The sequence below is a fragment of the Ipomoea nil genome, unplaced genomic scaffold, assembly GCF_001879475.1.
Source record: "Ipomoea nil cultivar Tokyo-kokei standard unplaced genomic scaffold, Asagao_1.1 scaffold0672, whole genome shotgun sequence".
Classification (NCBI taxonomy): Eukaryota; Viridiplantae; Streptophyta; class Magnoliopsida; order Solanales; family Convolvulaceae; genus Ipomoea; species Ipomoea nil.
In genome coordinates this window covers 788,242-814,738 of record NW_017617100.1, presented here as the reverse complement: position 1 = coordinate 814,738, position 26,497 = coordinate 788,242, and the positions used below count along the sequence as shown (strand labels likewise).

The following is a 26,497-nucleotide window of genomic DNA, read 5'->3' as shown; positions in this document are numbered from 1 at the left end:
TATAGTCAAAATCAAAACTCAGAACCCAATCTTTAAGACTCTTTTCTTATACTTTTTCTAAAAAATTTGCTCCATTTGTTTATTTATTTATTTATTTATTTTTTTTTTTTTTGTAAAATCAAGCAATGCCGGTGTCTAGAGACAATGATGGCTTTTCTAGTCAAAATCGAATACCATATTTTCACTAAACTATTAACTGAAATAAAATATTTTGATTAAAAATGATTAATCAAAATTTATCAATTTGATTGATTAACCAATTTTTCACCGAAAGTTGTTCTTTATGATACAAACTTTTTGTGCAGCTCAATGCCTCAATCCTGTGCTTGTCTCATACTATACGGTGTGTTTACTAATAGTGAACTATATATTTTTAATAGTGAAAAGGTATTTTAGATTGGAAAAAATTTCAATTTTGGTCCACTGACTATTGAGGTTGTGTTAATTGTAACACTTGACTTTTAAAAATGTTAATTTAGTACTTTGACTATGCAATTCTTATTAATTTTGGTCACGCCGGCCAAATGTGACCGGAAAATTTTAATTCATTAAATACAAGGGGCAAAAATGTCATTTCAGGTTATTCTAATCTTTGTTGTTGAAGCACGCATGAAGCCGGCCGCCGATGATGCAGATGCATGAAGCCGCCGACGAGCAACGAATAACAAATGTCAGTGCTTGAAAGAAAGAGGGGAAAATACTGACTCGAGTTACGTTCTTGGCGAAGTGCATCAAAAAGCTCTCTTTTGGTCTGCTTCTCGGCCCCATGAGTGTTCAGAACCTTGCTCTGTTCCACTATTTTTATGGTTGTATTCTTCAACTCTTCCTTAATCAGATTAACAGAATAGTATTATCATCAACAAATTATAAAATAATCATAATACTCCCCACTAACGATTGAAAAAACAAGAATGAAAATAATCATTTCCTTGCGATAACATATGTGAAGCAGCAAAGCATAAAAAACCACAAACTAAAGAATTGAGAACGTTGAGAAAAAAAGGAGATTACATTGGCTTTGAGCTGAGTGATGATTTTCATCCGGATAGCGTCGATTGTACCGTCGTTCATCAGGGTCCCCAACACATCTTCGGGAGTAATCACCGAAGAAGAAGATGAAGATGACGATTCCATTACCCAAATCCCAGATAATCGACTTTAGGAGTATGTATATATCTCGGATTCTCAGATGTGAAAAGGCAAATTCGTATACTCGTATGTGAAAGAAGCAAAAGAGGGAACAGAAAATCTCACAGCTCCATGGCTTTTATAGAACCTCTGACGGGCAGTGTTCTGGGGCACGCCGGCGGTGACGCCGTCAAGGGCGGCACTGTTAAGAAAACCAACAACGTCCGTCGTCCTCGGGTTTCAGGTATTGCCTTGTTAATGGCTTTGCAAACTCCAACAACGCATCCAAACATGGCAGGGAGAATGCCGGGGCATGCTGAATTCCAGTTGGAGACGAAGGTGCAAAGGTGAAGGTGAACACTTTTGCAAATTTTTAATTTAAAAAAAAAAAAAAAAAAAACTTGAAATGACGTTTTTGCCCCCTTTTATTTAATAAGTTTAAACTTTCCGGTCACATTTGGCCGGTAATTTGGCCGGCGTGACCAAAATTGATAAGAATTGCATAGTAAGGTACTAAATTAACTTTTTTGAAAGTCAAGTGTTGCAATTAACACAACCTCAATAGTCGGTGGACCAAAATTGAAATTTTCTCTTTTAGATTGGTTCATGCTAGAGAATTTTATAATTATTACTTCCTATTACCTATACAATTATTACTTCCTATCAATTACGGTAGACCTACTAATTTGCCACACAACCTTTTTTAACATGATAGGAAACCAAACATACACCCAAATCCTTTCAAAAAAAAAAAAAAAAAAAAAAAACACCCAAATGCTCTGTCGAGTTGAGGTATGGGGACCCTTAGGATTGGGAACTCAACTTTTTGGGAAGAACGAAATCAAACATCAAAATAACATATTAGTATTGGGAAAACATTAAAAGAAAAGAGGCTTTTGGCTTTATTAACATCCTACATTCGGAATATTAGGACTCTATGTATTTAGTCATTTTATAACTCCTTATTCCAGTCATCCTGTGACTCTTCCTTGTATATATTCTCATTGTCTGTACTCTTTGTTATCATCTCATTCAATACAATTCATTCAGTTCTTATCTGTTATCAGTTAGTTAGGGTTTTCATCTTAATTTTATTCGAAAAATTCTTGATCCACTACTGAAATTCCACAAGGCAATATATATCAAGATTCCCCTTTGAATCTTGAAAAGTGTTTAAGGATAAAGAAAAAGAAAGACGGCAGCAAATTCATTGTGAAAGAAATTTTAGTTGTGAAATTTCGAAGTGCGTAATTCTGATCATGCCGAAGCCCCACCATCAACGTTATAAATATCACAATCAGTAGCATAGCGGACGTGGCTTTAATGTTCAGTGTCAAATTTGTAAAGGTTTTGGGCACACAGGAGCCACTTGTATTCGACATTATGATGATCAGTGTCAAATTTGTCAAGATTTTGGGCACACGGGAGCCAATTGTTTTCGGTGCTATGATGATCACTGTCAAATTTGTAAAGGTTTTGGGCACACAGGAGCCACTTGTATTCAGCGTTATTCAGGGCTCCCGGTCCTCAGGCTAATTTGGTGTTTCAGAATGGTTTTGGTGCTAACACCTCGTCAAAGTCTCATACTTGGGTTCCAGACACTGGAGCCACAAATCATGCAACTCCAGACATAGCTGCCTTTCTACATCGGAGAAGTACATTGGTAATGACACTTTACGTGTCGGTGATGGTATGGGCCTGTCTATTAGTCGTGTTGGTCATGCTACTTTTCATACCCCTTCTAGGTCTTTTACGATTTTCGATATATTGCATGTTCCTGGTCTGTCTACCTCTTTATTATCTATTCAATGTTTTTCTACAGATAACAATGTGTGTTTTGAGTTTCACCTTTATTTTTTCCTTGTGAAAGATATTACCACCAAGGAAATCCCCCTACGGGGCAGTAGTTCGGGTGGTCTATACAGTTTGCCTGTTCCATGTTCGTCTCCCTCTACGTTCCTCTCCGCGCGTGCTTCCGCTTCGATTTGACATGATCGTCTGGGTCATCCTCATCAGCGTGTCCTGAGTCAAATTCTTCCGTCATGTTTGGTTAGTGGGTCTAGTCGTAGTATTCGTTGCAATTCTAATTTATGTTCAGCGTGTCAATTGGGTAAATCTGCACGTTTCCCTTTGGCACGTGTTGAGTCTAGTACTTCGGACATTCTTGATTTGATATACACCGATATTTGGGGACCAGCTACTTTGCTATCTTCTAATGGTTGTCGTTATTTTTTCATCTTTGTTGATGATTATTCTCGTTATACTTGGTACTTTCCTATGAAGTAGAAATTTGATCTTTATGCCATATTTGATCAATTTCGTGCTTTAGTTGAGCGTTCATTTAATCGTAAAATCAAGTCCATTCAATCTAATCTAGGAGGTGAAATAAGAAATTACATTCCTCGTTTGTGCAACTAGGCATTAATCATTGACAGTCATGTGCATATACTCAGAGCAAAATGTGCGTGTTGAACGGAAACACATGCACATTGTTGAAACTGGGCTCACTCTTATGGCTTCTGCCTCTATTCCATATCGTTTTTGCGATTTTACTTTTGAGACTGCTGTTTATTTGATTAATAAAATGCCTTTCAGTGTCTTAAACAATTCTAGTCCTCATCATGGGTTGCACAAGTCTTCTCCTTCCTATTCTTTTCTTCGTGTCTTTGGCTGTCTGTGTTATCTTCACTTAACCATACAATCGTAAAAAAATGTCATACAGGACTTCTCCTTGTGTGTCTTCCTAGGTTATCTTGAGTCTTTTAGGGGGTATAGGTGCATGGACTTACAAACTAATAATATTTACACATGCAGGCATGTCAGATTTGATGAAGAAGTATTTCCTTTTGCTACTAAATCTTCCTTGCAGGCTACAACACCTATTCAGACTGCTCCCTGGGCGGAATCTATTCTCCACCATGACATCAGCAATGTTGTATCGGATTCCGTGCATCCAGATTCGCCGCCAGAGCCCGTGTTGCCGGACGAGCCCATGCAAGCTGATTCCGTGCAACCTACATCATCCTCGGCCGAACGGCTGCACGGCGTCCGCGTGGCAAGTCGACGAGGCCAACCGTCTACACCCACTCCATAGCGACTCGCAGTAAGTCTCAGGCTCCTCCTATGTCTATGGCTACTCAGGCTTGTCCTACGGAACCTACTTGTTACACTCAAGCTGTTAAATATCCTGAATGGCGTGAAGCTATGGACCAAGGAAGGCTGATGACACTATTGAGAGGCATAAAGCCAGGTTAGTAGCAAAAGGTTTCAATCAAGTTCCAGGTTAGGATTTCTTTGATACATTCAGTCCAGTGGTGAAACCCACAACTATAAGGCTTCTATTATCCTTAGCTTTATCATCTGGATGGGTTATCAGGCAACTAGATGTTCATAACGCTTTTTTAAATGGAAATGTGGATGAAATTGTTTATATGAAGCAACCCCCTGGTTATATTGATGCTAATTTTCCACACCATGTTTGCTTATTAAAACATTCCCTGTATGGATTAAAACAAACTCATAGAGCTTGGTTTAATCGTTTACACACGTTTTTAATATCCGTTGGTTTTCAAGCATCAAAGACAGATGTCTATTCATTTTCTCTCAAGATTTTGCTCGGGTTTATTTGTTGGTCTATGTGGATGATATTTTTGTAATGGGAAGTGATCAGGCCCTAGTTACACACTTACTCTCAAAATTGTCTACCACTTTCAAGATTAGAGATCTTGGTGAACCAAATTTTTTCCTTGGCATTGAAACTATTAAATGTGATGATGGAATCCTATTGTCTCAACAGCGATATATGAATGATATTTTGAAACGTGCTGGAATGGCGGAATGCAAACCTCTTTCTACTCCTATATCTGTTTCGAAAACTGTTCCCTTTAGTACAGACTTATAAGATGATCCTACGCAGTACAGGATCCTGGCTAGAGCACTACAATATCTCACTGTTACACGACTTGATTTATCCTTTGCGGTTAATCAGCTTTGTCAACACATGCATGCTCTTACCACATCACATTGGGAGCAACTGAAACGTGTCTTGAGGTATGTTAAGGGACAATTGGTTTTGGGTTGTGTATACGAAAATCAATGTCAAAGGAAATTCATGCTTTTTCTGATTCTGATTGGGCTGGTTGTCCTAAAGATCGTAAGTCCACTAGTGATTTTGCTGTTTTTTTGGGAACTAATCTTTTATCTTGGGTCTGTAAGAAGCAAAGAACTATTGCTAGGCCTTCCACTGAGGTAGAATACAAAGCCCGGCAGATGTCTGTGCAGAGGTATTATGGATTATTTCATTGCTACGCGAAATAAATGTGCTAGGTATTTCTGTTCCAAAGTTATGGTGCGACAATGTGTGCCAATCCAATCTTTCATGCACGCACCAAGCACGTAGAAATTGATTATCACTTTGTATGAGATATTATGGCTTCTGGAGATATTCAAGTCAACTTCATCTCAACCAAAGATCATCTTGCAGATATATTTATGAAAGTTCTACCTGGCCCTAGATTTTCTTTCCTTAGAGACAAGCTACATGTTACTAGTATACCATGTGCTTGAGAGGGAGTATTAGGACTCTATGTATTTGAGTCAGTTTATAACTCCTTATCACAGTCATCCTCTGACTCTTCCTTATATATATATATATTATCATTATCTGTACTCTTTGTTATCATCTCATTCAATACAATTCATTCAATTTTCATTGGAAAAACATCCTACATTGATTTCAAAACCCACTTTTTCCCTCCTTTTAAAGACTAACACTTCCTAGAAGACTTCAAGCATTATGGAGAGGAAATAAAGTCGCTTGCCCGTTTGGTTCGCATACCTGCGAGGTGTGGTGTGACAACTTTTTGGTATATAAAAACAGCTTTCCCCTCCCTCTCTGAACATTAAACTTCAACTTCTGCTTCTGCATGTCGAAAGCATAGATATACCTTCGTATAGAAGCAATTTCTTTCCTTCATCCTAACCCTGCCTACATAAACACGTACATAGATTTACGACATTGTTCGCATTTCATATTTTCCAACAATTAATGCTTACCCTTAACGTGTTTCAGACACCAGACATAAAAATAATGAGTTAGTGTCTACCCATAATGCTTCTCGGATCATTAATGGGTTGACCCGTTAAGAACCCATTAAACTTTGTGTCCAGAATCCATTTAACCGGTTAATATTATCATTAATTATAATTTTTAAATATTATTTTATCATTTTATAAATAATATCGTATGTTATGAATGAAATATTTTTACTATTTTGTTTTTTTAATAAAAAAAGATTTCTAAAGTTTTATTTCTAAAAAGAAAATTATAATAACATACCTAACATGTTTTTAACAAGTTATGTTGTCATATGTTGTCGTGTAGACCCAAAACCTGACAACATATTAATTAAACGTGTTTATCGCCCGTTTAACCCATTTAAAAATTGTATATGTTTAGAACTTTAACTCATTAACCCTAACAGGTTATGTTCGTGTTTAGTTTTATTGTGTTTTTATTATTATCATGTCAACCCGTTTACACGAATTACCAGGTCTAAACCATGTACCACTAGCTAGCCAAGAGAACAGGTCTAACACTCACAGAATTTGTTAAGTTGCCAAACAATATTCCAATTAATATTGACTTAACCATGCCTTATTGAGTCTAACCCAATATGTTTTGATATGTATAATCATTCAGGCTCAAGCAAGTCATTTGCCATTGCTAGGTCATTCAATCATCCAGGTCCAAACTTTCGATTGGGATTACTAAGAAACAAAATAAATGGTGATCTACAATTCCAAAATTGTTTGTAACAAGATCAAAATTACCAATTAGTTGTTATACCCCATGTGTTTAGCTGGCATTGACTTTGCTATAGTTGTTAAATTCTCTTGCTACTGAAAAAGGGTCCACACTTCATTTGTACTTAATATACTTGAGTTCCCGAATCTCCCCAAATGATCTTTCTTCTTCATCCAAAACACTCTACATGTGCATCTTTACTTGCAGATTTTTAATCCGTGTTCTTATTATTTGCTTGTTTATGCTAGTACAGTAAGACATAAACACAAGCAATATCAATAAACAGTTGTTGGTAAATAATTAATGTGAACCTGTATGTGAAGCAAACCATAAAGGAAGAAGTTAATTCAAATCTAGTAACATATACGCACAAAAATAAAAAATAAAAAATAAAAAATAAATCTAGTAACATATCTCATGTTTAAAAATGGAAACCTCGTACATCAAACATTGAAAACTTATGAGGTTAGGAAAAACAACAGACAAATCCACAACCACAAAACACAAAACCACCGACTCTTAAAGGATGTTACTTCTTGTCTTTACTCCCTGCCTTGCTACCCCCTGCTTCTTGAGCAGCTTTCTTAGCTGCCTTCTCCTGAAGTGCTTTTGCATCCCTACAGATTGGCGATTGCAGACCAAAACCAACTTCATGACATGAACATATACTAACCAATTCTTTAATAACTATGAATTAAATTCAGGATTCGAAAATAACTACTCTAAGAGCAACCCCAAGAGTGGGGTTTTTTTGCCGGCCAACTAGGAGTGAGAAAGGGGGAGGAAAAAAAATAACTTTTCTTAAGTTTTCGTGGGGCACACAAAAAAACAATGCTTAGGGCATCCTCAATAGTGTAGAATTTTGAGGAGATTTTGCAGGTGTGATTAAGAAAGAGAAAATGGAAAGAGATGAAAAAAAGGAAAAAAAAAAGTAAAACAAAATATAAAAAAGGAAAATTAATTAAAAAAGAAAAATAGACTTGCAGAGTTACGTGCCCGCGGGCGCGGAATGCACGCGCCCGCTGGGCGTTGATTTTGCTTTTCACGCGGATGAAGCAGTATGTTTTAAATTTTTGTGGGTCCCACTCATCTGATAAAATCCCATTGCTTGCAGGAAGACTTGGAGCATTCTCTCTCTTCCTCATCTCTCTTCCAACTCAGCATAACTTTTCTTAAAATCCGTGAAAAATCAACTAATGGTGATAGCCTTATTGCAAATAAATTTGTTTCTCTCTCTTCCCTCTTCTCTCTCCTCCAACTCAACCTCTCTCCCTCTCCTCCCTATGTGTAAAAAAAAAAACCCAAACAAATTCTTGATGGGGTTGCTCTAAAATATTGAAATCGACCTCTTCTAAAGAATACCGCACCAAGGCCACTAGACTTAAAGTTCCTAGCTAGCATGTTAGTATTGAACATAGTATTATGTCCATTCATAAGACTTAAGTTCTAGTAGTAATCACCCAAAAGACTTATCATCCAATGAACTTGTGAATCACTGCAAAGCCCTAAATCATGAACAGTAGAAAGCTAGAACAAAATTTTTGCGGATTGTCACCTGGAACCAATTGAGCTATCCGTGCAAGCAATGGAACAAAATTCTAACTTTACTATGTGAGCAAAACTATAATTCCATAACTAAATCAAGAAAGACTAATAGATAAAACCTAAACCCAAAATCATCAAGCATTACACATGCCATACCTAAATCAAACACAACAACAAACAAGAATGCATTGCAAGAACAAATAAATCCAAAATCCACAGGCATTACAACAAACACTATGACTAAATCAGAAAAAGAAATAAACAAAACCCTAAATCCAAATCAACAAGCATACAATTTGGATAAATATTAAAGTAATTGGGTAAACGATAAATTCCTGAAGTTAAAGTTCTGGCGAAAGTATAATGCATCAAATATAGATCGGAAAGGGCAAAGGCTAATGTACCTTTCACGGCGCTGCTCGGGAGTCAAACCGTCATCTTTGCCTTTGGTCTTGCCCTTACCCGCACGAGCCTGAGCCTTTTCCCGATCTTTCTCCCTCTGATTTCCGCGTTGAATTTCGTCAAGGAAAACGAAAGCATACATACAAACGGGTTGTGTTACATAATTCAAAGAAATTCTAATTAAATTGCACTGAGTTCAGAAAAAACATTGAATTTATAAAATAAATTAAAAATATTTTTTTTTTAAAAAAAAAAAAAAGACGAAAAGGATTATGATTGAGAAAAATAGAAATCTGTTGTACGGAAAGAGGGGAGCTTTGGGAAGGATATGAGTCATGGTGAAGCCGCCGGAGAAGAGAGTGTGCGGAATGAAATCAATGAATACAGAAACGGCGAGATTTGTGAGCGGAGAGATACGGTTATACGAATTGGCGGGTTTGACTTTGTGTAGGGAAGACTTCAGTTACAACCGTTGGATCGAGGGGGCAGATCAACAACTGTTCAAGCACAACCTATACCAGCATAGCCAAGCCAAAGTCAGCTTTCTTTTGACTTTCGAGTAGTTTCCACCAATTCTTTCTTCTTTTTTTTTTTTTTTTTTTTTTTTTTGTTCGCGATTAGATGTTTTTGGGTAGACTAATTTGCCTTTGGCCATATATTTTGCAAATTATATTGTGCAGCGCGGTGCATAATTATTATGCATCGAGCTTCTAAACGACGTCGTTTTGGTTAATGCAAAGAAACGGCTCCCGTTTCGTGTCGTTTTGCAAAAAATAACTCTGTTATTCAGTTTCATTTTGTATACACTGCAGTTTTATTTCAACACAACTACAGTTTCATTCGATATTTATACACTCAAATATGTGAAAATGTAATTTAATTTTATTTTATATACACTATAGTTTCATTAAGACACAACTACATTATCATTTTGATATAACTACAGTTTCATTGCACAATATACACTCAAATATGTGAAATGTTATTCAGTTTCATTTTATATACACTGCAGTTTCATTTCAACACAATTACAGTTTCATTTCAATTCAATTGCAGTTTCATTTCATAATATAAAAATAATACGTGAGGCAGTTTCAGTTTAGATACACTGTAGTTTTAGTTGGTAATTAATCACTAAACATGCGCACTCTGTTAACTGTAACAGCGCGCCGTTTCTTTACTTAAAGAAACGACACTGTTTTTGGACCTCGTGCCACAAAGCTTTGTGGACTGCGGTCCATAGTATAATTGCTGCATATATTTCCTATTACATTATGCTAATAATATTCTTAATTTTAGCAGATAGATTGTAGATTACAATAGTGCATCTCCTGATTTTAATGGTTTAGATTAGACCACAGTTCTCACCCGAGGCATGATTCTCATGGGAATCAGACCCCTTACTCAATTCCTAAACGAAATTGCGGGCCAGTCTGATGAACCGAAAAATAAGATCAATGACGCTTTGCTTTCAACCGGCCCTAGAGCTTGATCACAGAGCGAAAGGCCTAAAAATAGAAAATAGAATATAAAAAGACAAAGAACTACCGTTCTGCTCCTGGAGTAAGAATCCTCCTTTTTAATCCTTGGCGTAAGGCGTAAATTTATTTACTTTTGGAACTGAAAGTCTTAACTATCAACTACGGATTGGTTGAAATTGAAACCGTTTAGGTTGAATGTCATAGTGCTGATACAACCCTTTCAAAGATATCTAAATTTCATTCCTTATGAGTGGAAATCCAATCCCGTTTTGTCTTTTTTTTTTTTTTTTTTTTTTTTTTTTTTTTTTTGCAGTGGGAATACGCCTAGCTCGTTTAGTAAAAAGGTCAGGCTTGAGCTAATTTTAAAGTCTATTAAACTAAACAGGCTAGGCCTATAAAATATATATATATATATATATATATATATATATATATATATATATATATATATATATATATATATATATATTCAATTTTATACCTAATATATTTTTATATTTACAATATAACCTCCTCAAGTATATATAATTACCAAATCCTAATTCTCCACCTCCAAAATCTCATTCTAAATTATGATTCAACTATAAATATTGCTGCTGATGGGGTAAGGACCCCGGCCCAAGAGATAGGGGCCCAAAGAAAATAAAAGTGTGCTAGCATCGAGAGGAGCCCAAAGAGCAATCGGGCCGAGTCCAGGAGTCGGCCGAGGCCCAAGCCCAGGAAAAGACTCGGCTCGAGGAGCCGTTGAGGGCATTAAAGGGGTTCCTTTAAAAGAGAGCCGTTGAGGCATTGAAGGCAGGACCCGGTCGGGCTGTTACAAGCCTAGGAGAGCCGTTGGTCGACCGAGTAATGGCGTCCAACGGCTCCATATCTTAATTAGCCTTGAAGTCGGCCATTAAGGGCCATTAATGGCGTCCAAAGGCTCCTCCATTCTTGTAAAAGGTAGACATTTTCGGACACCCGGGAGGGGTAAATAACAAAGAAACTCCGAGCACTAGCATTACCTCTGAGTTAGACGTACATTTTATTGAGAGGTGTATCCTCCGACCAAAGGTTGTGTTGGACCTCCTTGGGCCCGAAAACCCTAAAACCATCACTGGCACCGTCTGTGGGGATCGAAACGAAGAGTCACGTGTCCTCTTGAGTGAGGCGAGTCCGAGGAACGACAACTAGAACCTCAGTCGAATTAGGAAAACTCCAGACATGGCAGGAAGCGAGGAACAGTCGAGCCGCCATGACAACGGACGGGAGGCTGACCTGAGAAGCCAGCTGAATCGGAGAAACGCTCGGAGCCAAGAAAACGAGAAGACACCGCCCCAACGCCGCAGATAAACCGGCAATTGCCTCAGGTGCTGCTCACCCCGGAGCAGTTACGCGCAATCGGACGCGCCTGCGCCGAAGCGAGCCTAGGAGTGAGAGAACAGTCCGTCACTCGCCAGCCGCAACGCGAGTTGCAACCGCCTCAGAGGCCCGACAACCGGCAATGGAGCCGACGGGCTGAAAGCCAACCGGTACAATCCGTTCATTCCCGGCTGGGTCCCAGCGTTGGGCGTCGGTCGGCAAGAGAACGATTAGGTCGGAAGGAGCCCAGTCGTGCCCCACTAGCCGCCCGCGATCGACAAGCTGCACGAGAGAAGAGCCGAACCAAAAGAGCCAGGACTGAGACTCGTCGCGTGGAGCAACACCCCCCCCCCCCCCCCCCCGCAACCCCGTCCAACCGGCTGAGTCTGAAGTCGGCGAGAGCACGGAATCCACGGGAAATCGCACCCGGGAGAGGGTCGAAGTGGCAAACTTAGTACAGGAGGTGCGAAATCTGAAAGAACGGATGGAGGGAAAAGCCAAATCCCCAGGACGTACGTTACTGACCGCCTTACCCTTCTCAGACGAGGTTATGGCTTTTAAGATACCGAGTGACTTCAAGTTCCCGGAACAAGCCACGTTCGATGGAACCGACGATCCCCGTGAGCATTTGTTGAGCTATCAGGCTAAGATGCAGGTTTTGGGGGTACGAGATCCGGTCATGTGTCGCTCTTTCTTACCCACGTTGAAGGGGTCGGCACAAAGGTGGCTGGTGGCGCAGCCCTCAGGGTCGATTCACAACTTTGAAGAGCTGGCAGACCGCTTCATGAGCCATTACGCCGCTAATATCAAGCCACAAAAGGACCTAACTCACTTGGGTGACATCCGTCAAGACGAAGGCGAATCTTTGAAAACCTATCTAGCCCGCTGGCAGAGAGAAATCCAGTCCATAGAGGAGGTCGAGGACCAGACGGCGCTCACCTTCTTCATCGAGTCGCTGCGGTCCGGCCAGCTGTACCGAGACTTGAGGGACAATCGTCCGGCCACCTACGCGGAAGCCATTCATATGGCCAACAAGAGGGCCAATACGGAGCAGGCTATGAAGTACAAGCGACAGCGCGAAGTCGGCGGATCCGCCAGCGGAAAGAGAACGCGAGCGGAAGCCAAAGAAAGGCGCCCGGACGTGGCTCGGCGACCCGAAGTTAGACGGCCGTACGACCGACCAGTGGTCCACGCCTATCGGCCGATTCCCGAGCGTCCGGTCCACGAGGTACAAGCGGTTGCCCCGCCTCCGCCTCCGCCGACCGACGATCGCGCGACAAACGAAGAGATGGGTAAGAACTCTAAGTATTGTCGTTATCATAAATCTTATACTCACAGTACGGAGGAGTGCCTCTACCTGAAGAAGATCATGGAGGGTATCATCCAGCAAGGAACCCCGCCTCCTAACCAATGGAGGCGGAGGCCGGGCAGTCGAGGGGATGAGGAACCCGCCGCCGTTGCCGAAAGCAGTCGAGGCAAGCAGCCGGTTCCCGAGGAGGAGGAGGCTCAGTGGCGCCAGAAACCGGTTATCAACATGATAGTCGGCGGGCCGGAAGGTGGTGATTCAGCGAACACCGGAAAAGCTTGGGCCCGGCAGTTGTACGTCGGGACAGTGTACGGGCGTGAGGAGAACTCTAAAAAGGTGTGTCGAGAGCCCATCGTGTTCACCGACAGAGACTTACCAGCCGGAGAAATACCGCATCGAGATGCGTTGGTTATAGCCATGGACGTCAACGGCATCGTCGTTCGGCGAATCCTGGTGGACACCGGGAGCAGCGTCAACGTGCTATATCTAGAAACCTTCACCAAAATGGGGCTGACTCGAGAACAGCTGAACCCCGTCAAAACTCCCCTCGCCGGCTTCACAGGGGACTCGGTGGAGGCGGAGGGGTCAATCACACTTCCAGTTGAGATTGGCACGTACCCGGACGTACAGAGACTCATCATGAAATTTATTGTGGTAAACCTGGCCTGCTCGCATAACGCTATACTCGGCCGACCGGGTCTTGAGGATTTAGGAGCTTTGATCTCAATTGAGCATCTCTGCCTGAAATTCCGCACACCAAATGGAGTAGGTACGGTGCGCTGTGACCGAAAGGTCGCCCGCGACTGCTATCTGCAGGCATGCAGAGGGATGGGCAAACGCGAGATGCAGATCCATGAGATCATTGAGAGGCCCCCGAAGAAGACGATACTACCTCGCCCAGAGCCTGCTGTCCAGTTGGAGGAAGTCGAGATCGACTCTACGCAATCGGACCGACGGGTCCGAATTGGAGTCGGCCTCTCTGAGACATTGAAAAAAGAAATTGTAAAGGTGCTCCGGGAGCACCGGACGGTTTTCGCCTGGGGCCCAGAGGACATGCCTGGCGTCGACCGATCAATCATATCGCACAGACTCGCCGTGGATCCGGAGCACCGACTGGTCGTACAGAAGAAACGAAACCTGGCCAACGACCGGAGGGAATTTGTGAAGAAGGAAGTTGGCACGCTACTAGCGGCCGGGCACGTCCGCGAGGTTAAGTACCCGGAGTGGTTGGCAAATGTGGTCCTCGTACCCAAGCCCCCGACGTGGCGAATGTGCGTGGATTACACCGATCTTAATAAGGCTTGCCCGAAAGACCCGTTTCCCCTACCTCGGATCGACCAGTTAGTCGACGAAACGGCCGGGTCGGCGCTACTGAGTTTCATGGACGCCTTCAGAGGGTACCACCAAATATTTATGCACCCGGCGGATGAGGAGAAGACCGCCTTCCTGACACCGGACGGAGTTTACTGTTACCGAGTCATGCCCTTCGGACTTAAAAATGCCGGGGCTACGTACACCCGAATGGTCGCCCGGTTGTTCCAACACCTGCTTGGGAAATCGATGGCCGCGTACGTCGACGATATGCTCGTCAAGAGCCGGGAGGAGGACAAGCATGCGGAGGACCTGGCCGACTGCTTCAAGGTAATGATGAAATACAACCTTCGGCTGAACCCCAAAAAGTGCGCGTTCGCCGTCCAAGGTGGCAAATTCTTGGGCTACATGGTCACCAAACGAGGCATCGAGCCTAATCCGGAGAAAGTATAGGCCATCATCGACATGCAGCCTCCTACCACCGTCAGGGACCTACAACGGTTGACTGGCCGATTGGCCGCCCTTAGCCGCTTCTTGAGCAAAGCGGCGGATAAGACCGTGCCTTTCTTCGAAGCCATGAAGAAGAAGGAGGGATTCGTATGGACTGCCGAATGCCAACAATCGTTCGAGGAGTTGAAACAGTACCTCTCAACGCCCCCAGTGCTGTCTACCCCCCAGGTGGGCGAGCCCTTATTCTTGTACCTCGCCGCCTCAGCCAAAGCAGTGAGTTCGGTGTTGGTCCGAGAGGAGGACCGAGTCCAGCACCCGGTTTATTACGTAAGTCGCTCGCTGAAGGCCGCTGAGACGCAGTACACCGCTCTGGAAAAGATTGTGTATGCATTGGTAGTCACCGTGCGCAAGCTGGCACCCTATTTCCAAGCCCATACCGTTCGAGTTTTGACAGACCAGCCGCTCGGAAGCGTGCTAAGAAACCCCTTGTCCTCCGGCCGACTTGTAAAATGGGCCGTAGAGTTGACTCAGTATGGGATTGAGTACCAACCCCGGCCTTCCATTAAGGGTCAAGCCTTGGCTGACTTCCTGGTCGAATGCACAGCAAGAGAGGAAGAAAAGGAACACGCCTCGGAGAGCTGCCCAGGCGAGTGGTGGGAAATGCACGCGGATGGAGCATCGAGTCGACAGCACTGTGGAGGCGGTGTCATGCTCATTACTCCGGAAGGATTCCGGCTATATTACGCTCTGAGATACTTGTTCTCGACATCAAATAATGAAGCCGAGTACGAAGCGGTATTAAACGGCCTCCGACTCGCCAAGGCCCTGGGAGTCGAGCGGCTGCGAATCAAGACTGACTCCAGACTGGTAGTCGGACAGATCTCGGGTACGTGTGAAACTAAGAATGCAAGGATGGTACTATACAAAGAGCGTGCGGTCGAGATGTTAAAAGGGTTCGGGGCTTACGAGATAGAGTACATACCCCGAGCGGACAACATGGAAGCCGACCTATTGTCCAAAATTGCCCTGGAAGGGGTACCGGACCACCTGATAAAAATTTGCCAGAAGGAGGAGCTAAATCGGCCGAGTGTTGAAGAGACACCACTGGAAGTCCAGCGAGTAGATATCGAGGAATGGGATCGAGGAAAAAATCCCGAAATGTTCTGGATAGAGGATATCCGGCGATTCATAGAAAAAGGCGAGTTACCGGAAGACCCGGGAGTCGCCGCGAGAGTTCGGCGGAAAGTCCCTTCCTTCCAGATCATTGACGGACAGCTATACAAACAGTCGTTCGGAGGACCCTTACTAAAGTGCCTGCTTAGACCTGAGGCCGAGAAAATAATGGACGAAGCTCATAGAGGCATTTGTGCCGCGCACCAGGGCGCCCATACACTCGCCCGGAAGTTAGTCGTTCAAGGGTATTATTGGCCGACCATGATGCGAGACTGCATCGAATGGATGTCCAGGTGCGGCGTTTGTCAAGCATTCGCCAGGAAAGACACCCGGCCGGCCACCTTTTATACACCGGTCACCACTGCCATCCCCTTCGCCAAGTGGGGAATAGACTTGTTGGGGCCATTGCCCGTCGCCCCGGGAGGTCTGAAGTTTTGCGTCGTGGCTATCGACTATTTCACCAAATGGATCGAAGCAGAACCATTGGCTACCATCACTGAGTACCAATGTCGACGTTTTTTGTGGAAAAGGGTGATATGTCGCTTCGGCCTGCCCGAGCACATCGTCAGCGACAACGGGCGACAGTTTGACTGCCAGGCCTTCGCTGACTTCTGCCGCCGACACGATATCAAGCATACCAAGGTATCAGTGGCGTACCCACAAGCCAATGGGCAGGTCGAGAATGTAAATCGAAGGTTGGTCGATGGGATCCGGAAGAAGCTCAAAGACATCCGAGGAAGTTGGGCGGACGAGCTTGACCGAGTCCTATGGGCTTATCGCACTACCCAGCGGCGAGCGACGGGGGAGAGCCCGTTCTCGCTCGCATACGGCTTCGAGGCCAAGGTTCCAGTCGAAGTAGTCGAGCCCACCCACAGGGTTCGCACCTACTCGGATGCAGCGAACGAAGAGAATCTGCGGATCGAGAAAAATTTCCTAGAAGAAAGGAGGGAAGCCGCGAGTGCACGGATGGTTGAGTACCAGCAGGCGGTGAAAAGATATCGCGACCGGAGGACTCGCCCGCGAACCTTCCAGGTCAGCGACCTCGTGTTACGCGATCGATAGGCCAGTCAGCCCACCGAAGGGGGCAAGTTTGCGGTTAAGTGGGAGGGGCCATACCGTATTGCAGCGGTGGTCCAAGCCGGAACCTATAAGTTAGAGACTATGGGAGGTAAGCCCATAGATCGCATATGGAATGTCACTCATTTGAAAAGGTTCTATCAGTAGAAAAGGATAGGCTGTATACGGGCTCGAGGATTCCAAAAATCTAAATAAAACACATGGGTTACAGCTAATCGTCCCAGGGACTCGGCAAGAAAAGATAGGAAACAAGGGCCCAGACCCTTAGACGTTTCCGAGAAAAAGCCTACAGGAGTCGCCTCGACTGAGGGACTCGGCGAGTATTGAGAGAAACGACGGGGCACTGACCCTAAACTGTTTCTGAGATAGAAAAAGCCTAATGGGTCGCCATGACCGAGGGACTCGGCAAGAAATGATAAGAAACAAGGGCCCAGACCCATAGACGTTTCCGAGAAAAGCCTACAGGAGTCGCCTCGACTGAGGGACTCGGCGAGTATTGAGAGAAACGACGGGGCACTGACCCTAAACTGTTTCTGAGATAGAAAAAGCCTAATGGGTCGCCTTGACCGAGGGACTCGGCAAGAAAAGATAGGAAACAATGGCCCAGACCCTTAGACGTTTCCGAGAAAAAGCCTACAGGAGTCGCCTCGACTGAGGGACTCGGCAAGTATTGAGAGAAACGACGGGGCACTGACCCTAAACTGTTTCTGAGATAGAAAAAGCCTAATGGGTCGCCTTGACCGAGGGACTTGGCAAGAAAAGATAGGAAACAAGGGCCCAGACCCTTAGACGTTTCCGAGAAAAAAAGCCTACAGGAGTCGCCTCGACTGAGGGACTCGGCGAGTATTGAGAGAAACGATGGGGCACTGACCCTAAACTTTTTCTGAGATAGAAAAAGCCTAATGGGTCGCCTTGACCGAGGGACTCGGCAAGAAAAGATAGGAAACAAGGGCCCAGACCCTTAGACGTTTCTGAGAAAAAGCCTACAGGAGTCGCCTCGACTGAGGGACTCGGCGAGTATTGAGAGAAACGACGGGGCACTGACCCTAAACTGTTTCTGAGATAGAAAAAGCCTAATGGGTCGCCTTGACCGAGGGACTCGGCAAGAAAAGATAAGAAACAAGGGCCCAGACCCTTAGACGTTTCCGAGAAAAAAACCTACAGGAGTCGCCTCGACTGAGGGACTCGGCGAGTATTGAGAGAAACGACGGGGCACTGACCCCAAACTATTTCTGAGATAGAAAAAGCCTAATGGGTCGCCTCGACCGAGGGACTCGGCAAGAAAAGATAGGAAACAAGGGCCCAGACCCTTAGACGTTTCCGAGAAAAAGCCTACAGGAGTCGCCTCGACTGAGGGACTCGACGAGTATTGAGAGAAACGACGGGGCACTGACCCTAAACTGTTTCTGAGATAGAGAAAGCCTAATGGGTCGCCTCGACCGAGGGACTCGGCAAGAAAAGATAGGAAACAAGGGCCCAGACCCTTAGACGTTTCCGAGGAAAAGCCTACAGGAGTCGCCTCGACTGAGGGACTCGGCGAGTATTGAGAGAAACGACGGGGCACTGACCCTAAACTGTTTCTGAGATAGAGAAAGCCTAATGGGTCGCCTCGACCGAGGGACTCGGCAAGAAAAGATAGGAAACAAGGGCCCAGACCCTTAGACGTTTCCGAGAAAAAGCCTACAGGAGTCGCCTCGACTGAGGGACTCGGCGAGTATTGAGAGAAACGACGGGGCACTGACCCTAAACTGTTTCTGAGATAGAAAAAGCCTACAGGGGTTGCCTCGACAGAGGGACTCGGCAAGAAAGAGTTAGGAAACAAGGGCCCGGACCCTTAATCGTTCCTGTGGAAAAGCCTTGAAGAGTCGCCTCGACAGAAGGACTCGGTGAGCAGTTAAAAGAGACTAGGTTAAAGAGAAAAGCGTCGAGCTCAAGATAATACGAAAGGGAAGAGAAAAGGGGAATTTCATTAAAAGAGGCCCGAAAAGGAGGCCAGCCTTTACAAAAAGGGGGCTATCCCAAACAGAATAGCCCTAAACGACTGGGGAGGGGGTGTCGACATCAATCCCTTCGACTTGGGCCCCTGCCGTTGATCCAGTCAGGGGAACAAAAGAAGGGTCCTCGGCCTGAAGAGAGGACTCGGCGAGCTCAGGAGGTGTTGCTGAAGGAAGAGTCGTTGGGTCAGAGGCTGCCGGAAGAGCTGCCGGGTCCCCAGCCGCCGACTGTCCTTCAGTCGCCGGAAGAGCATCTATCACGGGCTTGAGGCCCCAGCTCTCGGGAGTGAAAGAGGAGTCGCGGACCAGCAAGGCAGAATGGATCTCTGTCTGCGCCTCGCGAAAGCCGAGGCGATAGTCGCGCTCGCCCAAGTCCAGGAGGAACTCGTCACCATCCGGCGTCGACAGCCACTCCTTAGCAATCTCTTTTTGGCGAGCCTCTATCGCCGCCTTCACCTCTGCCTCGAAGGCAGCCGACTTCTTGTACTCCTCAACAGAGGTCGCAGCAATCGTCGCCACCTTGTCTCGCTCTTCCTCCCACTGACGGCTTGAGGGCCAGAGACCGCATGTCGGTCCTGTAGTTCTGCAGCCGCTTACTCATCTCCATCTGGAAGGTGAGGTTCTGCGAAACAGACACGAGTCAGATAAGGAAAGGGAAGGACGAAGGGAAAAAGTTAAGTGGAGAACACTTACGCGGTACGACTGGCGCAGTGAGGCCTCGAGGATGTACGCGTCCCCCAGAGCATGAGTCGCCTCCACGTCCTTAGGCAGAAGGACGCTAGCACACCACTTACGGACGGAGGAGGTGCCCATCCAGATCTGGGCATCCTCCTCTACCTCATGGCACAGCCGGATCCTTTTTGGAGCCGGTTCATCAGTTTGACCAGCCGGGCGCTTCGAGCCGGGACTCTCTGTCTGAGGAGGAGGTGGCTGTCGAGTGGGCGACACCACTGGCGACGGGGTCAAATCCACCACGTTTCGAGGTGGAGGAGGAGTCGGCCTGGGAGCCGGAGACGGTAGGGAGGAAGAGGCAGCAACAGTACCGGAAGTGCGTTGGATCAGCCGACGCCTCATCTTTTCGGCTTTATCTTCCATCTCGGGAGTCGGTTCAACCGCCTCGTCGGAGCTGGAGGAGTTGGAGTCGTATGGACCTGTAAAAAGGAAAGAGAAATCATGAGGTGTTTCGAGTCGGAATATGGCAAGACAGGAAAAGAAGAAGAATGAGGGGTAACGAAGACTACCTACGGTGGCCGCACCCTCCGGTAGCAAGCCACGCTTAGCCATGGCCCGGACTCGGGACCAGTACTTAACAGAGTACGGCCCAAAGCCCTTCAAGAACTCGCCGCCCAGGACCGCATCATCAGAAGGAACGGCATGTCGAGAGCAAGGCTTGAATAGAGCGGCCGGCCACAAGGTCGGAAAAGTGAAGGAAGAAAAAGCAGGGCGAACGAAGAAATAGAGGAGCTTCCAATCCTTAATGGAATCAGACAGTCCCTCGAAAAGCTGCCGCCCGGGGCGAGCGGCGACTTGGACGAAGCCCGGCGAGTGCGAGCCGACCTTGTTCACGGTAAAAAGATACCGGAACAGGTCAAGGTCAAGCTCGCACAACCACCAGTGGCAGAGGTTGACGAAGCAAGTGAGGAGTCGGTGAGAATTTGGCACCAGCTGGCCCGGAACTAGGTTGTAATGGCGGTAAAAAAGGGAAAGAAAAGAACACGGGGGAACTCGGAAGCCAAAAGCGACCGAGTGTAAATGAATACCGACATAACCCTCGGGAGGGTCGTAAATTTGCCGGCCCTCCGAGGCGAGGACTACGGCAGAAGGCCCAAGAAGATATCGGGCCATTTCCAGGTCCACCGCATTAACGACGGATGATGACCCAGAAGGGCGGACGATGGAATCGAACTTGCCTCGCGGCCGTCCGACGCCACCCGGCAGAGCCGCCACCGTCGTTAGAGGAGCGGGGCTCAGCGGAGTAACCGCCCCCGAAGAAGAGGGGGTCGGTGGAAGAGAAGATGTCGATGGAACGTCCGCCGGAAGTTCCATACGACGAGGAGAGGACGTCGATGGAATGTCCGCCGGAAGTTCCATACGACGGGGAGGAGAAGAGGAAGACGAAGAAGGAGAAGACAAAGAGGGAGAGGTCGTCTCAAGGTTATCGACCGAGTAACGACGAGAAGAAGAAGAATGTGAGGAAGAAGACATTACCTAAGTTAGGAGAGAGATCGGAGGAAATACTGAGTGGCCGGAGAAGCTCAAAGTTGAAGCTGAGAAGAAAGACTGGAGAAGAAAAGGGAAGGAGAGACGAAATGGCTATTTAAAGGGGAGGAATTTCAAAGGACGGCCACGTGCCGCCTTCTCGTTGGAGGAAGAAGAGGTGACGAGACGTGAAGGGACGCCGCATTTAATGCCTCAAAAGGCGGGGCGACGGTTCAGGACTAGGGTTAGCCTACAGACGGCGCGTCTGTCATAGGTTAAGGGTCGAACGTCAAGCGACCCGGCCTGCTAAGCCGGAAGCCCGTAGTGGGCCATGGCCTCCGGGCCCATGTGATACGAGCTGGAAGCTTCCAGAAGGACCCGATAGAACCCGGCTCATCGAATGATATCAGCCGAGTTCACGAAGAGACTCCTGTAACTAGGTCGGCGATCGGACTCGGCGACTCCCCAGCAGGAGGACCTCTCCATAACAAGACTAGGCGTCGGTCTCATAGATCCAAGGTCGGGCGACAAAATAGTAAGAAATTGCGGGGTCAGATAGAAAAGCACACAGTTTATTTAGTTAGTACGAAGATTACAAGGCCCAAAGCTCGGCCGATGCAAACTACAAAAGAAAAACAGAGTCATGGCTTGGCTTCCTTCTCTGTCGACGAGCGGGCAGCCGGAGGACCCTCTAGAAAGTACTGGGGGCGGAATGGTAGAGGACTCGGCTCAGGCTCTGGCATCTCGTCCAAATACACGGCCGGCTTCCCATCGTCAATCATTTGCAGAGGCCTCTCCAAAGCGCTCGGCGACATGGCAACACCAAAGAGGGGAGGAGCCTCCCACTTCTCTTCCACTATTGGTTCTGGATCCTCCACCACAGGCTCCATCTCCACATCGATAGGCTCCCTACACATCAGGTCCAGCATGTCTGGAGGCACCACGATGGGGTCTGAAGCCGAGTCGCCCACCAAACGACCTCCGTTAGCCAGCCTCTTCTGCCTCAACTACTCCAGTCGAGCATGCTCCTTGTTGCGAATGGACCAGCGGCGATCACCATCCCTGTAACTCATAGCGCCGTGCTTTCGCAAAATGAAGAGTGTTGCGATTTGCATCAACTGTGAAGGGTCTTTATATAGCCCAGGGAAGGCGAATATCTAGGCGATAATCACGGAGGAGACTGACGTAACTGAGCCTGGTTGGACGGATGACGCGAATCTTTGTCAGAGATTAGTTCCATCAGATCCGCCCGGGAAGAGCAAGATTCGCATGCCAACATAGAGAAGATTGGATTTACCCGAGCTATGGGGAATCTTGCAGGTGTCAGACTGAAAAGAACCTGATGATGTGACCGACTCCTTGACCAGTCGTCCGGATGGGTACGCAACAAAACACGACAAAACATAAGGCAAGACGAAAATAGCGCTTTTATTATTATTATGGAAAAGGAGGGTACAAGCAGCAAGGAGCTTATTACAATAAGGAATATGAAAATGCTCCTAAAAGAGATTCCTCCGAGCTATGACCGACTCCGGTACATAAGATCGCTCGCCAGGCGAGGAAGAGTCGCCCCCAAAGAATCCCCCCGATGGTCCAGGGGGAGAGGGGCAGAACGAGTCCCAGAAAGCTAGCATGAGCGGTGGCGCAATGGGTTCCTCATCATCCGGATACGCCTCCAGGTAGCGGGCGTAATCCTCGTCATCCATTAGGCCCGTGACCGGCCCGTTCAGGTCGTCCAGCGGGATGGAGAAAGTCATTTTGAAGGTAAGTTGTTCTGGAACCGCCACCTCGACGAAGGACCCGTCTGGGGAAGTCACTCGGGCAGTTGTGGGCGTAGACGTATGGCGTGAAGGTGGAGCGACCTCTCGTGGAGGAGGGGTCGGCGGCCGAGAAGCCGAAGAAGCAGCGCCAACTGGGGACCTCTGGGAAGCCGGGCGAGGAGCCTTCTTTTTATGTTCCCTTTCAGGCCGGGTCCGCTTAGAAGGCAGCGGACGCCAAGGAGACCCGAAGTCAATTCGCTTTCATTTCAAAGGAGAGCGACCCATGATGAACTTGTGAAGATAAGAGAGAAGGGAGGAGGCCATTTATAGGTACCAAGCCTAGACGGAAGAATCCCAACGGCTCCGCGAGATCCGGGGAGAATGGCTGACGATCCGGACGTTACAAGGGGCTATTCAGGGCACGGATACGGTAATTAAAGGAGACGAGCGGTTGCTACTTTTCCAAACCCAGGTTGGAGGACCGGGTATGGAAAAGTGAGGGACCAGTTGATGGGGTAAGGACCCCGGCCCAAGAGATAGGGGCCCAAAGAAAATAGAAGTGGGCCAGCATCGAGAGGAGCCCAAAGAGCAATCGGGCCGAGTCCAGGAGTCGGCCGAGGCCCAAGCCCAGGAAAAGACTCGGTTCGAGGAGCCGTTGAGGGCATTAAAGGGGTTCCTTTAAAAGAGAGCCGTTGAGGCATTGAAGGCAGGACCCGGTCGGGCTGTTACAAGCCTAGGAGAGCCGTTGGTCGACCGAGTAATGGCGTCCAACGGCTCCATATCTTAATTAGCCTTGAAGTCGGCCATTAAGGGCCTTCAAGTCGGCAGAGGAGGAGCCACTATATAAAGGCTCCTCCATTCTTGTAAAAGGTAGACATTTTCGGACACCCGGGAGAGGGGTAAATAACAAAGAAACTCCGAGCACTAGCATTACCTCTGAGTTAGACGTACATTTTATTGAGAGGTGTATCCTCCGACCAAAGGTTGTGTTGGACCTCCTTGGGCCCGAAAACCCTAAAACCATCATCTGCTAATCCTGCTATAAGTGTTCTTATTATTTAATTTTTTTTATTAACTTTTCTTACTGTCATAATATTTAATAAAATGTCGCAACTTAATTAATTATGTGAATTGATTGTTAATTATTTATGCGATTATATAGGATAACAAACAATAATACAATTGAATTTATTTCTAAGTGTTTGGTTCGCACATGGAAATCGGAATTGGAAGGGGTATCAAATACTTGGTAATGGTAATGGGTTTTAGTGAAAGTATTTTGCATGTTTGGTAGTAGGGTGGAATGTGAATGATTATCAATAGTGTTTTTTGGTTATGTATGATCCTATCATGGGAATAAATATTTTAAATACAAGAATACAAAATCAAGACAATTGATTCTAATATAAAGACATCCAAAACACTAATATGAACAAAAAAAAAAAATAAAAACAAAAGTCTAAAAAAACTAATCAAAAGGGATGAGAAGGAATAAGGAAATGAAAGGGGATGATACTCTTATTTTATTTGGGTATGGATTTTTTAATTAAAAGGCTATTTGAAACCCATAGTAGTGTTCTAAAAACCTATCAATCAAATAATATCAATCACTTTGATACTCATTCCTTAGAGCTAAACCTGTCAACCAAACACACCCTAAATAAGTTAACGAGCATGCTGAAGTCGTGACTTGTTTTATTTTATTCTATATTTTAATGCTATTATGTTTGCATTGTGGTGATGTATGTAATTATGTACTCCGTATTAGTTTTGTATTAGGTATATTTCTTAAAAATTATTTAGATATACTTTTTTTAAAAAGCATTTAGATATACTTATTAAAGTTTTTAAAAAGTCTTAACATGTAGGCTTTAAATAGGGTCAAAGTATGACTTACTTTGAAGCCTTTTTAATGGCCTAAATATGGAACGTTATACTGTGCAATCGTGTGCACCATGCAAGGTGCGCACGGTTCCATTCATAATTTCTATATTGTTTATTCATAATTTCTATACTGTAGATTCATAAAATCTATACTGTAGATTCATAATTTCTAAACCTTAGATTAATAATTTAAATACAGTAGATTCATAATTTATATATAGTAGATTCATAATTTCTATATTGCAGATTCATAATAACTGTAGCGTAGATTCATAATTTCTGTACTATAGATTCATAATTTCTAAACCGTGCGATTGTGAAGATAGGATGGAATGTTTGAATGTGAAAGGAAACCGCCCAACACCATTAACGACAATGAAAAAGGAAATTTTTTTTTTTTCGTTTTGCAACAGTGTGCACCATGCACATCATAATTTGCCCCTAAATATTAATAGGTTATTAAAAAGGCTTCAGGTCAGGCCAAGCCAATTGTAGGCTCATGCTTGAGCCTAACAAAAAACCTACATACAGGCGCAGACCCAGGTTGTAACACCCCCTTTTTCTTAACTTTAAAACTTAGATTTAAGCCGTCTAAAAAGACAAAAACAGGGAACATAACGATAAGCTAGGATATATAAAAATCCCAAAATCAACAAACTAAGATAGTGTCACCGCCACAGTTACCCACCCTCGAGTAACTGCACAGGCTAAAACTACAATCATAATAGAGTCACAACTCAAAACATTATCATCATCAAGGGGTATACGAACCCCAGTGTTTATGCACCAAACATAAGGGGGTAGTCTAGCTACACCAGAACTACAACAATCACCAAAAATAAGGAAGGATAACTAAGGCTAGCATCTACTAAGTCCTAGAGCTACACGCTATCACTACAAAAGCACGCTCTCGTCATGCATCAAGTCCACTTGAAAGGAGTTATAAAAGCACATAGAAAAATAAACCCGTTAGCATAAAATGCTAAGTATAAAGTCACTCAACCCTATAACATAACTATAGATATATGTTTTGGAAAACGGTTGGCATACAAGTACATAACAAGTATGCATATAGACAATGTGGCAATCAGGCAATAAATCCTAAGTAAGGATATTATACATATAAGCATGTATACTCATCAACATATGCTATAATAACATATTTCCAAGATAAACCATATACGAGAAATATAAGTGTCAAGTAAGACCATACTATCATGCTAGTACACATAAAACCATAAAACCTACTTTACTTCTCATGTAGTCATCACAAGGCATATGCTATGCAACCATGGAATCCCATGGATGTATATATATATATATATATATATATATATATATATATATATATATATATATATATATATATATATATATATATATATATATATATATACACACACACACACACACACACACACACACATATATAGATTTAGGATCATATGAGAACACTTGCTTAGGTGAGAACGTGAGAACAAACTGTGACACCCCGAAATCTAAATTCGATTAGGGATTAATTAAGTAATTAATCCTATTTCAATTTGTAATTTAATTACTTAAATTCCTGAAATTCAATAGTTGGGGACTAGTAATTGACTAGTCAACCCCAAAGTCAAAGTTGTACCTTGAGCTTTGTA

The 26,497-nt window shown here is 44.9% G+C and overlaps 3 protein-coding genes across 3 annotated transcripts; 1 reads left to right on the top strand and 2 right to left on the bottom strand.

The window, feature by feature from the left end:
- Positions 1-570: 570 nt before the first annotated feature.
- LOC109174900 lies at positions 571-1,276 on the bottom strand. The gene is made up of 2 exons (XM_019324142.1): positions 1,012-1,276; positions 571-826 (listed from the first exon to the last, which is right to left on the bottom strand). Exons 1-2 carry the CDS (start codon positions 1,132-1,134, stop codon positions 581-583), a joined length of 369 nt encoding a protein of 122 aa, XP_019179687.1. The 5' UTR covers positions 1,135-1,276; the 3' UTR covers positions 571-580.
- A 6,039-nt stretch (positions 1,277-7,315) lies between these two features.
- LOC109174901 (putative SERF-like protein) lies at positions 7,316-9,154 on the bottom strand. Its single transcript, XM_019324143.1, has 2 exons — positions 8,884-9,154; positions 7,316-7,551 (listed from the first exon to the last, which is right to left on the bottom strand). Exons 1-2 carry the CDS (start codon positions 9,021-9,023, stop codon positions 7,464-7,466), a joined length of 228 nt encoding a protein of 75 aa, XP_019179688.1. The 5' UTR covers positions 9,024-9,154; the 3' UTR covers positions 7,316-7,463.
- Positions 9,155-14,785: 5,631 nt separating this feature from the next.
- On the top strand, positions 14,786-17,211 carry LOC109174918. Its single transcript, XM_019324159.1, has 3 exons — positions 14,786-15,565; positions 15,674-16,627; positions 17,155-17,211. Exons 1-3 carry the CDS (start codon positions 14,786-14,788, stop codon positions 17,209-17,211), a joined length of 1,791 nt encoding a protein of 596 aa, XP_019179704.1.
- The last annotated feature ends 9,286 nt before the right edge of the window (positions 17,212-26,497 follow it).

Bases quoted from the DNA above. Each gene is read 5' to 3' on its own strand.
- LOC109174901 (XM_019324143.1), bottom strand. From the start codon at position 9,023: ATGTATGCTTTCGTTTTCCTTGACGAAATTCAACGCGGAAATCAGAGG. The intron at 7,552-8,883 runs GTACATTAGCCT...GCCAATCTGTAG, and splicing joins CCCGAGCAGCGCCGTGAAAG to GGATGCAAAAGCACTTCAGG.
- LOC109174918 (XM_019324159.1), top strand. From the start codon at position 14,786: ATGCAGCCTCCTACCACCGTCAGGGACCTACAACGGTTGACTGGCCGA. The intron at 15,566-15,673 runs GTATTAAACGGC...TGTGAAACTAAG, and splicing joins ATGAAGCCGAGTACGAAGCG to AATGCAAGGATGGTACTATA. The intron at 16,628-17,154 runs GTAAATCGAAGG...TCATTTGAAAAG, and splicing joins CCAATGGGCAGGTCGAGAAT to GTTCTATCAGTAGAAAAGGA.
- LOC109174900 (XM_019324142.1), bottom strand. From the start codon at position 1,134: ATGGAATCGTCATCTTCATCTTCTTCTTCGGTGATTACTCCCGAAGAT. The intron at 827-1,011 runs GTAATCTCCTTT...AATCTGATTAAG, and splicing joins TCACTCAGCTCAAAGCCAAT to GAAGAGTTGAAGAATACAAC.